At 45.0% G+C, this 15,088-nt stretch overlaps 1 protein-coding gene across 4 annotated transcripts in view; it reads right to left on the reverse strand.

The window, feature by feature from the left end:
- Positions 1 to 5,076: 5,076 nt before the first annotated feature.
- The window catches only part of tiam2a (TIAM Rac1 associated GEF 2a), an 82,643-nt gene continuing 72,631 nt past the window's right edge, over positions 5,077 to 15,088 (reverse strand). For all 4 annotated transcript variants that reach the window (XM_080870979.1, XM_080870977.1, XM_080870978.1 and 1 more), the window contains exons 16-27: positions 13,844 to 14,077; positions 13,316 to 13,384; positions 11,811 to 11,936; positions 10,943 to 11,051; positions 8,953 to 9,132; positions 8,646 to 8,764; positions 8,229 to 8,337; positions 7,883 to 7,941; positions 7,686 to 7,788; positions 7,376 to 7,469; positions 6,546 to 6,700; positions 5,077 to 6,290 (exon numbers count right to left, since the gene is read on the reverse strand). In XM_080870979.1, coding sequence (XP_080727105.1) covers positions 5,587 to 6,290; positions 6,546 to 6,700; positions 7,376 to 7,469; positions 7,686 to 7,788; positions 7,883 to 7,941; positions 8,229 to 8,337; positions 8,646 to 8,764; positions 8,953 to 9,132; positions 10,943 to 11,051; positions 11,811 to 11,936; positions 13,316 to 13,384; positions 13,844 to 14,077 — 2,061 coding nt within the window. In that variant the 3' untranslated portion in view covers positions 5,077 to 5,586. The remainder of the gene's footprint in view (positions 6,291 to 6,545; positions 6,701 to 7,375; positions 7,470 to 7,685; positions 7,789 to 7,882; positions 7,942 to 8,228; positions 8,338 to 8,645; positions 8,765 to 8,952; positions 9,133 to 10,942; positions 11,052 to 11,810; positions 11,937 to 13,315; positions 13,385 to 13,843; positions 14,078 to 15,088) is intronic.

Here is a 15,088-nt window from a genome sequence, read left to right on the forward strand (position 1 = left end):
AAAAAGGGCGGATGAGGGGCGCCCGAAGAGTAAACTTTAAGTACTGAATATTATGTCACTTATTTATGTGCAAATGTTTAATAACGAAGAACATTAAAACATTACTGTTGGCCACATGTCGGCAAAGTTATGTGACATTAGTGACGTTTGTACGAACTTGGTTTTAAAGCCTTTACTTTAAAATGTACGCCGTAGAGAATGATCAAAGATCATGTAGAAACAAACAAATGAACAAAAGAGTTTCTCCTTCATTTCTGTCAGAGCTATGACACGTTTCCAGCTGTTAGTATCATGGTTGCTAGGCAAACTGGGCAGCGCAACGGAGGCTTTTTTTAAAAAATTTTTTTTACTTTATTGACAAACAACAGTGTCAGCGCAACGGAGGCTAGACCGTCCCATTACACAAGCCTCGCACTTCCGGCCTTAGCGGTCTTTGAGTACGCGGCCCTTGAGGATTGTTGAGGCTGCGTACTTTAAGGCTGCAGACCCTGAATTGGGATACAGCCTAAGTACTGAGAAAATCTTGAGTTGCTTTTGTGGTTTTCTTTGGCTCATTATGCACGTGTACTGTGAAGCTCTGTCTGGTCAGTTGTGCAGCAAGTTCCTCTTGTAGACTCAATACGCTTCCTGCAGAGTGTTTTTGTCTTGGTTAGATGTTGTAAAGTTGTTCTTATTAATCATGGAAATAATTCTGTCATCATGCACTTTAGCTCCCTACTGTGCTCTCTGCGCTCTTTTGGTGTCGCAGTCATTGTTTCTAAGATTTAGTTTTCTCTTCAGCTTAGTGTTGTCATTTCGAGAGCTCCAATGAAAGCTGCTTAAAAAAGTTTAGCACCAGTCAGCTGCAGATCTTTTATCTTCTTTTGTCATGAAATAACAAATGAACTTCTCTCACCAGGTGTAGTATTTGTAGCATGCAGTATTTGTAGCATGCAGTATTTGTGTTGAACTCCTTGACTTTAAAGCAGAAAGTCTGCACTTGGGTTACACTGATGTACAGAGGCTAACTGGAGTGTGAGTCTATTTTCCACTGATAGTAATGTACATTAAAGTAGTAATGACACCATTAATAATAATAATAATAATAATGGATTGCATTTATATAGCGCTTTTCAAGTCACCCAAAGCGCTTTACAATGCCACTATTCATTCACTCTCACATTCACACACTGGTGGAGGCGAGCTACAGTTGTAGCCACAGCTGCCCTGGGGCAGACTGACAGAAGCGAGGCTGCCATATCGCGCCATCGGCCCCTCTGGCCAACACCAGTAGGCGATAGGGTAAAGTGTCTTGCCCAAGGACACAACGACCAGGACAGAGAGCCCGGGGACCGGCGACCTTCCAGTTACAGATACGCTTCCCAACCCCCTGAGCCACGGTCACTGACAAAGTCCTGCGTTTGAAATTTTTCACTTCAGTAAAAGTGCAGAAGTGTTAAGCAGGCACGTGCAGAAGGGGGGGGGGGGCTTGAGCACCCGCCCCTTTCCTGATGTGTGCCCAAAGTGCCCTTTTGTTGAGGCAACTTTAAAAATATATATATATATTTATAAAAAAAATTTATGTGTGTGGGCGTGCGGAGTCCTGTCTGTGCCCCTCAACAATAATGTATACTATTAGTCACAGTTTTGCTAAATAAAAGGATCTGGCTTGCATCAGTCACATGATCACTATTAACCAATGATCGCCCTTGACGGCAGAACGCGCTGGTTACGAGCCGGGAACGAGCTCACAAAGAGCACGCGCATTTTTTGCGGTCCGGAGCTGTAGGAGAAACACAAATTACCTCAGAGACACAGACTTACTATATTTCTTCCATACAGACTGATGCGACAAAACCAGTAAGTAGGTGTACAGCGTACACTGTAGTGTATAGCACACAGGAGTATTGGCTTATTATGTACACGTTGGTAAGTTGTCTTGTGGCAACTGACGAACAGAAAGAAATGAGCGTGCTGTGTGTGCAACAACAAACATTAACTGACCTGTTATTAACTGCACAGGTAGTGTTGGTCATAGCTGCTAGCTCACTGTGTAAGGCTGTCATGGGTCTGTAGCTCTGTCACCGTTTTAGGGAACATGTTTAGTTTTAAAGCAAGTTTCCGGGCTTTTCCTGCCTTTCTGGAGGGATTATATTTCACTAAAAAACGATCTAATATGCATGTCCACATAATTATGCATTATTATAATATTTAAAAAAAAAACACATGCTGTATTTTAAAGAACATACATTAAGAAACAGATTATATTAGATTTATATTCTAAATAAGACAAAATTTGGATTTTACAGCAGTAAAATTATTGTATCTGTTTAAAAATGTAAAAAGCTTCCCCCTGCACAGAGTGGATAGTGAAACAAATAGAATCATCATAATGACATTATTTCATATTTATTACTTCCCCCTCCTCATTGCTTTATTATTGTAGCTCTAGTAATAAATAATAATGTAAGGATTCTGGATCAGCACCATGATGCCCATAGTATATACAGTATTCTGAAGAAGGTCTAAAATGTCACTGTGTGTGCGTGCATGTGTTTGTTTTATGTATATGGATTATTTTAAATTATTACTCATGATATAACATTGTGCAGACATGGCTGGTAAGGACATGAGGAGGAAACAGTAGGAGCTGTGTGAGGCTACCAAAGGCAGTGCTATAACATTTTTCTGTCATCATTTAATTTTAGATTAAGTGCTGGAGTTGTTAGGTGTGGATAATTAGATTATAGTTTATTGCAATAGCAAGTTGTGCCTTGTTCTCAGATGGACAGCAAGTGGAGAGTGAAATATGAAATGATGGGATGGAAGGAAGAAGAGAAGCAAAGAGTGATTCACAGGCAGAGCCTAAATTATTTCTCACAGTTTTTTATTGCCTTATGGTTCCAAGCGCTGTCACCAATCTTTGCATTTTGTTATTCTCTCATGACACTTGTTGAATCAGCTACCATCTCTCCTATGGACTTTTTAATGTCTACAGTCTCAGATCAGCACAACCCTGCCCTCCAGCACCATCAGCAGCAGGAGCAGCAGAAACCCCTCAACAGCAACATTGTACCCATCAGGTAAAACATAGGCTACGTTTGCTTTGCCTTGTCGCCACCTCACAACAGTGATATAGTATGATGCGATCCCATATTAGATTCTTGATGAATGTGTGTTGTTGTTATTCAGCCTGGTTCAATGTGCCCCTTTTTAACTTAAAGGTCTCTGCACGGCCCTGGTGTTAAGAGTGAAATATTAGAGCCGAGTCATGTTCCGCTATCAGTGTTACAACAGATGCATTAATAACTTCAAATTACAGCAGCTTGAGGCGGGGTCACTTTAAATGCTGTCTATTTGGCCATTTTACTTAAGTAATTCAAAAAGAAATGTATTTAATAAACTGACTGTAGTGTAGTTTAACATAACTTCACAATATTTCTACCATTGTTGGAGTACAGTCTTCTTACCTCATTATTAAGGAGGTCTCTGCAGGATATTTGACATTAGTCATTCATGACGTTATTTTGGTCCACAGTCATTTTTAGCACGCTTTCTAAGCTGTTTAAGAGCCTCTCCTAAATCACGCCCAACCAGAACCGTACACCTTGTATCCTTGTTGCTCCATCAGCCACTGAACCAGCCTCATGACATATTCATGCCATGGTGATTTGTCACCTACTGTAAATTCCAGTAACTCTTAGGTAATAAAAGAGCACAGCAGGTTTCCTGTTACTCTAGCACCGTTGTCCGTGCACAGTTACTTGAATGATCGGCTGTGCGCTGTATCATTAAAAACTCTCAGTGAAACTCTGCAATGGCCAAAGTGCTAGAAGAGTCTTGCAGCGTCCTTTTTTCCCCTGGTGCTGTTAAAGCAACAGTATGGAACTTTTAAGCAGGAAATGTCAGATTGCTTCACCTCATATTTTCTTGCTGGACCTGTTCTGGTGTGACCAATAACCTTTTATTGTGTCTAATATCGGCCAACTCCAGCTAGAGTTTTGCATTTTAAGTCGGTTCAGAGTTTAACACCTTCAGTGTGAAATATTTTCACATCATTATCACTTAGAGGCTCGGTGGCTGTTACACAGCAGGCTTTCCGTCTGCTTTAAGCTGCTGGATTTAATTCCACATTCTCCTCTTGTTTGGCAAATGTCTCAAAAATGAAGGATCTGTCGAGCTATGCATTTAGGGCTACGTGGGGGAAATTAACAAGACGAATGAATTGTGCTTTCGGTGATGCTAAATAATGAGCAAACAAATATTTTCCCATCACGGAGATTAATTGTCGGTGTGCGTGAAGCCTTTTGCCAAGTCTTTCTTCGTGTACTTTTATTTATAAAACAGTTCCATCAGAATGGAGCATTCACATTCATTGGTATGCTAGCATTAAAGGCATGGTAGAGTTCAGCTGAAAGGGTAAAGCATGTAGTGGTTTGCCTTTTTTTAGTACAAACATGTACTTAATGTAATGGCAAACGCTCTTTACAAAAATATCAACTGTGTTACTGCAAGATCCTGTTTCGTTTCTGTACAGTGTCAAGTATGTATGAGTATACATAAACGTATCAAAGATAGAAAAGATTATATATACAGGATACATACAAACATTAAAATCATCGGGTTTTAAACATTATTGCAGTTTAAATCGGTCATCTGAGTAAAAACATGGACATCCCAATGCAAGAAATTACAATCTGGAGCGAAACACAACCAAATCCAGTAGCTGCATTTAAAAATGAAGTGATTAACTCTCAAACTGTTCTCTCTCATTTAAGAGTCGACCGAATCTGTAGCCTCGAGTTCAAGCCTTAACCCAAAGAGGATAAAATAAACATAATGAAACCCAGAAATAAATTAAAAACAGCAGTAATAACAATACAACCTGTACAGATATTTCAAATATGTAGGCAAACAGTGTACTCTTAGTGCACAAAATACAGCAAAAAAAGGCATAGTTGATGCCTCCTGTTCTCAGGAAGTCTCACTTGACCGTTGCAGCTCTGTGGGTGCGTCTGTGATCACCTTTTTCTTCTTCAGTGCCTCCTTTCATATTTGTACTAAAGTGAAATTCGTACAACGTTCGGTGTATTAATCGTTTTCTTTTGGTTTCACAGAATCGATACAAAAGCCTGTTGCCTGGCAAGCTTTGCCGAATTACCAGTGTCTGCCTGAGAAACTCAACTCAGCGTCCTGTGGATTTCACCGCCTCTCAACGTTTGGGAGTGACAGACGAGGACATTCTTCGTGAAAAAGGTCAAGAACCGAATAAAAACTGCCAATCAGCAGCAGCTGCGGGGCAAACTTGAATGGAACGCGTCGCACTGATGGTTTGTGGGGAGGAGGCAGAGCCCAGAGAGCTGAGGACGATGCAGACACACATCAGTGCTTGGCAGATTCATTGTAGTCATCATCACTGCGCTTTGCCTCTCTAGGGGAAGAAAGCCACAGTCCCAGCCGACGAGCTGCCATCAGAACACGTCGTTTGCATCTAACCTTGTGTGGGCGAGTGTGAGACTTAAATCTGTAAGGCATTGAAGTTCATGCACAGCTTCGCAGTCATCGCCTCGGTGGCCACTAAAGTAGCCCAGGTACTGTATGCCCCGTCTATGCTGACACCTGAGACGAGGCGCCGGTGGCACCGCTCTCAGCTGGGTCATAGAAACAGTCTTCGTTCACTACTGAGGTCAGACTCTGGACGCTGAACTCTCTCTCCAGCAACGTGTTGAGGTCCACGGCTCCACACGGCAGCGCTGCATCCGTCTGGCTGTCCAGTGACCTGCTCTGCTCCTTCATCTTCAACAGGGCTCCCGGGCTCCTCCTGAAACTGCACGGTTTCCTCTTAACGGCGGTGAAGTGGCCTCGCACTAGTTTGGGTTGCATCTCCGGGGTGTCGCCAACACCCTCGGGCTGAACGCGGGGGGCCGGTGCACCTTCTGATGCAGAATCCTCCGACAGTTTAAGTTGGAGAAACTGAGCTTCAATTGCACTAGTTGGGGAGCTGCTGTCTCCGCTGTCCCTCCTCGTCCCCCCCTCGCTAAAGCCGTCGTCGTCCTCGTCGCTCAAAATGTCAGACTCTTTCACAGAGGTGGAGCGGGGTTGAGAGTTGGAGCAGTGTGTCTGAGACCAGTTCTGCTGGACTGGAAAGATGGGCGAGTCGGAGGACACGCGGGCTGGAGGAGCCCCGGACAAACTGTAGGTTCCACTGCTCAGGCTTCCCTCGTCAGAGTCTGGCCCGAGCTTCGGAGCCTCGCCCTGGGTGGAGAGCTCTGCAGGCGGCTGCTTGCACAACCAGGAAGCTCTGGAGGAACCTAGAAACAAAGGTGGGGATGGAAATTCCACTGTTATCTGAGCTGAACACTTGCAGCATAAGCAGCCGAGTGCCAGCCGAGCGTTAGGCGGCCAAATGACTTCAAATTCCAGTCGACAAGAATTATTTTTATAAAGAGATGTTTTTACAGGAAACCTTCCCAGGAAGACGTGCCTGGTACTAAAAATGAGTGTGGAGTGTTTCATACAACCTAAACTGGATGAAAGATCTCCATAAGAACGCTTCAGAAACCCACCTAGCCTGGCGGAGGAAGGCAGGGTGCTCCTCAGAGGAGCCAGGTGCTCCTTACAGCTCCTCTCCAGCGTGCCCTCGCCCTTCATGTTCCTCCTCACGTTCTCCCTGAGGATGGAGCGGATCACCTTGATGATGCTGACCTTGCTCTCAGGCACACTGAGAAGAAACCAGAGGTATCGCAGTAACGTGAGAACGGGGCATGCTCAGTTTGATTTCACAAGCTAAATATAGATTAAGATTTGCGAAGGGTTCGTTGTGTCTCCGGCGAAATTACTGATGTAATTTATTAGGACTGATCCCGATTTCATAGTATGTAATGAGAATCACCGATTTAGTCACAGGCTCTCTCGCTACAGTTCCCATGTAGACTGTATGAAATGGGTCTTTTTGGGGGGCAGAGAAGAAGTAGCTTTATTTGATTATCTAACATTATGGATAAAATGTTCTATTAATAGAAAACTTAATTAACCATTTCCAGCCGATAGACTATATTCTTTAAGAATTCTGGGTCATTATTAATGTGACAGTCGTGTGAAATATGTGACGGCTCCTAAAAACCAGAGTTTATCCAAACATCTTTGGACGAGAGGCCGACATTCAATGTGATCTACAAACTGCTCATTGCAAACATCATGACAGTTTGTATCGACTAAACTAGTCTGCAGAGTTTTCCTTTGTGTTGACGACCTGTCAAAATATTTTACTGCTCGTATTTCTTTTGCTGTCTGACTTCGTTTTCGCACCATGTCACGATGCTCCCAGTGTAGCATTAACTTAAAATCGGTGCGTTTTTAGAAAGCTGTGATTTCACCTAAACGCTGAATCTCTGACCTGCTGCACAGCTGGAAGACTGTCTCTGGTCTCCCCTCCACTTCAGACCTGGAGTGAATCAGCTCCCAGATATAGCTGCTCTGCGTACCTGTTCCTAGGAGAGCCGGGAAATAAATGAGAGGCCTTTAATCATGTGGTGCGTGTATGGTTTATGGTTTCAGAGGGAGATAAGAGGGGTGGAAGCTGAATAGAAATGTGGGTGTGTGGGTAATGCGAATGGGCTGAGGGAAATATGAAAGGAGAGAGATTTAGTGGATGTACTTTGTGAGTGATTTGTTGGGGATAATTTGGAAGCGTGTCGGCCTCTTACCTGCAGTATTTCCCAATCTGACCTGCAGAGCCGAGAGCGGGATGAGCCAGCGGAACTTGAAGGGGTCCGAATCTCCGTGAGAGAGCGCCGAACGAGGGTTGGCCTGGCATTACAAGAAAAAAGAAAAATGGGGTAAGAGAGAAAATGTAACGTTTCACACCAAACGCACTCGATGTGGGAACGTGACACAAACATACCATTTTTTTCTTCAGCTTGTTGTTTTCCCTGCAGACCAATATCACTGCTTTCTTGAACACTGGTGAGAGAGCGCGAGAGAACACATGAGCGTCTTGGATTTGACTGTGCATGCCTCTTGGGGAAAGCCAACTGAGGGAGCGCAACCACAGAAGCATTTTAAATGCAAGCTTGAAGCCTTAAAGCATATATCAGCGTTACAGCTGTGGATATTAAAATTCTGTTCCTGCACACTATTCTGTGCAGCAAACCCAATACAGCTGGTTTATATCGATTCACTTTCTCTACTGCAAACATCCACGAGTGACAATTAAGGGAAATGGTGAAAAATAAAAAGGGCTGACTCACCGAACACGGTCATTTCGGGGTCTTTTCTCATGCGGCCCAGCGACGGATGAGGGTTGAGCCAGACCACAGAGGAATGCATGAGAAACTCTCCCATAGAGATCTCTGTGACCTGAGAGAGGCGTAAGGGACGGCAGACAGTTTAAGAGAGAGTCGAGGCAGGCGCTGAGCTTTTTACGGCTCAGGCTAAGCGTGTCTGTGAATGGAGTTGCACTGCACACTCGGGTTTGTGCACAGGCTCAAAGCTCAGGCAAATTTAAAAACACTGAAAGCATACGTGAACATAGAAAACATGATTTGGCTTTGAGTAAATATTACATCAATTTATAAATGTATTCAGACCCTAGAGGCGTGCGCATCACCTAAACTGCTGCGCTCTGATGTACTGATGGAAACTCCACCAAAAATACACTAATTCACCTCTTTATCGTGGCCAGTCTGCTCGGCAACAAGCTGATCGAACACGGAGCCGTAATCCTCGTAGATCTTCTGCATCTCGTTGATGTGGCTGGCCACCTTCTCCATGGCTTTCAGGGCCTCTGCAGACACAACAGAGTGTTAACAGGACCAAGTCGTGACCCTGTGGGTGACTGTGTTCACCCTGTACTGGAAAAATGCCAAAGGTTATCACTTAATGTTTCCACGTGCGACTAACGTGACACCGAAATGCCGAGTGTCAGCACGGCCTGTTTATAGCACAGCGCTTGATTGCACGCAGCCTTCCTACCGGTGAGGTGGTAGTGTTCCTCGCTGTCGCCGTCGGTAAGGGAGACCAGCTCCCTCAGCAGCAAGGGGTACTTGAGCACCCTCTGCACTGGTTTAATCAGGTAGGACTCCAGGGTGGAAGAGTGCTGCTTGGTGGGGTTCCTGGCATCGAGGAATTCTTTGAAGGTCTGATCCGTCTTGGCTAAAGGAAAGAAACACTCAGACTTAATCTGGATCTTTTTAAGCCATCTGTTCTCTTTGCTTCTGGTCTATGTTTCGGACCGTGGCTACGTTATTAAGCTCTAACCTACTAAAGAAAATGTGGGTCAGTGCAGAATCGCGGTGCAATAATGCGTCTCCAGCAGGGGGGAGTGTGAGCTTCTCCACCTGCTACGACCACTGTGGTATCAAAGTGTAAATCTTTGATGCTGTAACATTAAATCTGGTAAAACACCAAGTTGGGGCCGCATGGTTAACGTGAAACAGCAGGTATAAGACAGAGCAGGCCTTCGGTAAAGGTGCTGACATTTTCCCCGAGCGCTATGCTTCCACAGCGTTACCGAGGGGGGCCATTAAAGTATTAATTATAGCACTGCCAGCCACAGACGTGCAGCCACGTCGACGCCTCGCAGAGTAATTGGCAGGCAATTAACGAGTCGACAAATAAACAGAAACTAAGGCAACCCGGGCCCCATGGCGTGGCAGAAGAGGAGGGGGGATGAAGATGACAGAGATGAGTATATAATTACTTAAAGGACTCACAACAGCCGCAGATTTCTGCGATGTGTTGTGGATCAGCTGCTCGTGACCAGAGGTGCGCTGGGTGTTCTCGGTTTTGCTGAGCCAACTAGAAACTCGCACGCCGTCACTTATGTTCTACTCGGCTGTTTTATCCGTACTAAGCAAATATTATGCTTCCTGCTCAAATATCAGTTTGCAGTCGTCAATTGTGAGCAGCACAACCCGTCATTTAAAGCTTTGGCTAAAAGAGCGGGTGCACAAACCCAGTGAATATCTGGCATCTATTTCCCTTACTCAAACACTTGGAACCATTTTGTGCCAAGCTAGCACCGCCCGCATGCTGAAGCACTCAGGAATAATCACTACGCCAAAATCACAGATGCTTATGGGGGGGAAATTTTACCTAATACATCTACATATCTGAACAATTGGTTAAAAAAATAATCTGCATCTTCAAAAAATAACAGGAGGCTTTACCTCTGCAGCAAAACATCTTTTTATAGCCTGCTTTTAAGCATATCATTAACATAATTTACAAGATCAAATCATTTTGACTGTTCCTAAAACGCTTTCAAGTGTTGCTGGTTAACCATCCTCAAGGTACTTTAGTGATTTTGTCCCATCTAATCCTATTAAAGATCAGCCCTGCTGCTTCCTTCGAGGAATATCCCACACAGCCCCCCCCCCCCCCGTCAGCTAAGAAGCCAATCTGCTTGCACTCCTCTCTCTCTACTGGGCATTCATCCCAAATAGTGGCGGAAAGGCCAACATCTGAGGAGGCATAAATCAACTTTAAAATTTCTCCAGCGTCACATGCTGTGGGAGAAGCGAGAGTTATTGTCACGGTCACACATCTGCTGTTAGAGGACAAGGTTATCCAAAGCCAGAATATTTATATGTGCATGTATTTGTTTAAACATCATCTGTTTGAGGAGAAAAGGGCGATAATGCTTTGAAAGTGTCGATCACAAACTGAAAGGTGGAGAGCCGTGTGCTCCTTCGTGCGTGGTGCTGGAGTTGGAGCGGGACTGGTGCTAAACTGGAGAGGCATCGCTCACCTCGCTTTCACCCACCGTCTCACTCTGGGACATTTACTTTCATACATAATTGATTTGCTTCCCAAAAGAGAAGACCGAACCTTCAGCCGTGAGCGGCCGAGCTTCCTCTGACGCAACACAGGAGCACGGAAGCTAAATTTAGCGGCGGTGGATTAGTTTGTTTTTGCATGCTGTTTCTCGTTACTATGCAGAATATTAAGATGTGTGTTGTACCTCTCTCTAGGACCTTTTGGACCTTGATGTGGTTGGCACAGAAGCCGCTGTAGAGCTTGAAGTGATCGGCGTAGTAGAGGAATGAACCCCCGAGGGAAAACAGCAGCTTCTGTGAAGAGATGGGGGGGGGGAAAAACACCAGTGTGAACACAAAGCACGAGAGAGGATTGGAGGGTGTGAACATGTGAAGTCACGACTGAATCACCGTGCCCTCCCTTCAAAATGCCCCCTCTGTCCTCTTCCTCTCACCCAGCCTCTTCAGTACACTGGCTTTCAGCAGCTCACAATCCGACCAGTGAACCGCCGCCGCGATCGATAGACCTCACACCTCCTCACACTGAGGCCATAAATCAGCCGATGACGCTTCTGTTGCACCACCTCAATTATTTAAAACCCAACACCTGAAAGATCTCTCTTTTCTCTGTAGCCTGTGTGGATTCGGGACTGAATCTTTAGATATTTAACAAACAGCGTGACGTTTCTCTACCTAACGGAGTAACGGAATACACGTACCAGCGTTATGCATTTAAAATACAAAATATGAGTAACTGTATTCTGTTACAGTTACCGTTTAAAAAGGTTCAGAATACAGTTACTTTGTTGAAATAAATGGATTACAGTGTGGTCGTTTCCTGTTTCATGTTAGGCTATGTCCTCCCTATTTTTGGTATTTGGTGGAAACCCAAACAAAACGCGCATTAAGAGGCTCTAATGTCTGTGTCTCAATCTCGCAGCCCATGTCACCTCTACTACACCCCACATAATGACGGGAAATTAAGTAATGGAAAGTATTCAGAATACGTTACAAATACATTTTGTAATCTGTAGTGGAATACATTTTAAAAGTAACCCTCCCAACACTGCTTACCTTGAACTGCGAGGGGGTCTCCAGGGTGCTAAAGTCAGGTGACGAGGCAATTCTCTCCTCCAAGGTCTGCAGGAAGACCCTCTGGAAGTCCAGCATCTCAGGCAGGCTGCCAAACAGACTCTCCATCTTTGAGGAGGCAAAAGGGAAGTAGAACAATAGTTAGAAAGAGGAGGAGAAGGAAGCAACACAGGTGAGGACGTATGAAAGAACATCAGAGGGTGAGAGAGTGTGTGGCAACGAGGAAAAACAGACAGGATAGCTTGTAATTCATAGCAGACGGCACCCCAGAGTGTTATAACAGCTCCACTGTGATGGCTCCATCTCTGACAGAGGCACTTAGGGACAAGCTACAGCCGCGCACAAATAAAGCACATATAAATGGACACAGTAAACTTCAGCTGTGTAACAAGCGCTATCTGACACATCCAGCCAGGGTCGCCACTTCCTTTCATTAAAAGCTCGCGTGCCCTTGTCTGTCCTGTGTCCGGTCACATTCCGGTGTCCAATAATGGCCTCTTAATTTGCCCCGATGCTTAGAGGCCCATCAGCTGGTGTGTCTTGGTAATACTTGGGAGAGATGTGCTACGTTTGAGGTCACAGAGCTGGAAAGTTGCGTGCTACAGCAACGATATATGCTGTTGAGTTGTTAAACGGAGAAAAACAGTCCTTCTTTAATGAAGAGTACGTGCAGTGGACAGCCGTGCCGTGGCATATTAAGCTGAGGTGGGTTGGCTCTTAAGCCGCCCTTTATTGGTGTGGCCCTCTGAGACGCCGGAAGGTCGGCGGACGAGAATGTTAATTTGTCCTCCAGGCAGTTGGAGCAGTAATGAGGGAGATTTGGCCCGGCAGAGTTCATCGATGGATAATAAAAGCTCCACATATTAGGTGTCCAACAGAGTTAGCATACGTAAGTTTTCTTAGGGTGGCAAAATCAAACCACATGCAGGTGGTTACAGATGGTTACAATGATTCAAATGCAGTAAGTATACATGTTTTTCATATAGTCTATAACTTAATTACTTTCTGTAGCCCACATAATTAAACACTTTAGTTACATAAAAAACGTGAGTTTTGATTTTATGTACTATATAGTCTGTATAATAAATAAGTCTAAAATCCAGAAAGCTACACAACATGGGGCCGGTTCAATCCCTGGGCTCTCTGTCCTGGTCGTTGTTGGATTAACCCTCTGAGGTCCAAAATATAACCGGACATTTTTGATAGCGTAGTGGTTTGACTACACACCTTTGGAGCGGAGGATCACAAGTTCGATTCCCACCTGGGGTGTCTGTATCCAGTAAGGGTCCAAAGGCTAGACCCCCCCCCCATGCTAACCAAGCCTACAGCAGATTAGGCTGAGTGAGGAAGTAGGTATGATATAAATGCCACGGCAAGGGGGAGCCAGGACGCCAGGTCAGGGGAGAGATCACCCCCACCTGATCGGGGTGGGGTGATAGGAGAAGGATAGTTGAGTGCGATAGGAGGATAAATAATTCTCCACCTACCTCATCCAGTGTGAGGAAGGTTTCGTTCTGTAGAGGTTTCAAGTAGATCTCAAACAAACAGGTCAGGTCCTGAAACAGAAGTGGTCAGCACTTAACCTTTGAACCTCTTATCAGATCACCACCACAGCCCCTAATTCCCCCACTCCTTGCGGGGACTGTTGTACTCATTAAGTTGATATATGGGCTTTCCCCTCCCCTAGTTGCATGGTGAAGATGCCTAAAATCAGGCCACACTTTGAAGACAATCCTCTCCCTCAATTGCAGGCTGAAGAGGAGGCGTGTGGGGGGAGGAGACTAAATGAAAAATGGTAGGTGGGGGAAAAAAGGTTATAAAATGACTGGCCAGACAGGCTGAGCGACTACTCACAGCTAACAAATTCTTCTGAATGCTTGTTTTATGCTCCTGATCTCTTGTTCATCATCTATTAAAGTAACCTTACATAAAAAAAAAACCCAATTTACAATAAGGGCACAGCTTTCTAAATCATGATGTGAAGTTTAATATTAGAAATTCTTTGCTGGTCTCACCTTCACGTAGGACTTCTCCGTGTCCACCAGCTCCTGGATGACCTTGCGTAACCTCTCTGTGGCCGTCATATGCTTGGGGCAAGGTCTGAGCAGGGCAGCGTCTCCCGTAGGGCTCGAGCCCAAATCCCCTCCCTGCCTCACCGAGGGTTCCCCGCCGTGATCCATCAGACCCCCGCTGCCCGAGCCTGACCCTTCCTGGAAGGAGTGGTAGAGAGTGCACACTGTGTCCACGCTCTGTAGGGGGCGACAGAGAGAGAAGGTGGTGTATGTAGGTTAGGCAGGATTATTATAGTCAGCTGCATAAAATAAGAAGATATTGCACTGTATGATGACACGCACGGCCTGAACACAAACTCTCACGGATCCATTTAAAGATCCCTCATTTAACCATCCACAGCTAATGACTGCAGCCCCAAAGCTGTGTAAAATAACCACGTGGATCACTCCACCCTGCGCTTGGTCAACGATCCCCCTGGGTACAGTAAGAGTGTTACTGAGATTTAGTTATGTACTCTGTGCTAATTGGCTTTGCATCAAAGACTTTACAGAATTAGCAACTGGATATCCCAGCAGATAGCATTACAGCACATTTCATTATTCTCCATAATCCATAATAGACAGTTATGCAGCTTTGTGTCACGTCGATTACAGACAGTCTGACATGGCAAGAAATCCCAAGTGGTCGTATATTAGTGTGAAATATTTGGTGTTTGATGAAGAGGAAGTCTCAACCTTCCACACATAAATGAGTCATTTCTTCCAGCTTACACCTTTGATGGGTGGAACCCCATGAAGAACTTAGCGTCACAGCATTTACAAAAATATTCTACAGAAGCAGATCGCTCGCATCCCATTTTAGTGGACTGTACCGCCCGGGGTGGGGAACTTAACATCAGCCGTCGGCAGCGCGCTGTGAAGTTTTGCCTGTGGCAGGTAAGACTTTCAGAGCAATCGTGTCAGAAAGTGAACTATTAGGAGCTGCTCTGTTCTACGGAAACAAGAAGCAAAAGGGGGAAAAAAACCCTCTCTGTTGTTTCCAACTTACACCATTGTTGCAATGTTTGGGTTGCAGTTAGCAAGCACTGCAATACATGCAAACTATGCTCAAGTAATCAAAATCCTACCTACTAATTTCTTACCTGACAGGCGTGTCAAGCAAAACACTTCAACTGCAGCAAGCTTTGCTGCTATCAATTACCTTTGATGCTTGTGATAAAAATGGCCTCATGATGCCCAGACCCCCTT

This window comes from Rhamphochromis sp. 'chilingali' (genome assembly GCF_963969265.1).
Source record: "Rhamphochromis sp. 'chilingali' genome assembly, chromosome: 21".
In the NCBI taxonomy this organism is placed as follows: Eukaryota; Metazoa; Chordata; class Actinopteri; order Cichliformes; family Cichlidae; genus Rhamphochromis; species Rhamphochromis sp. 'chilingali'.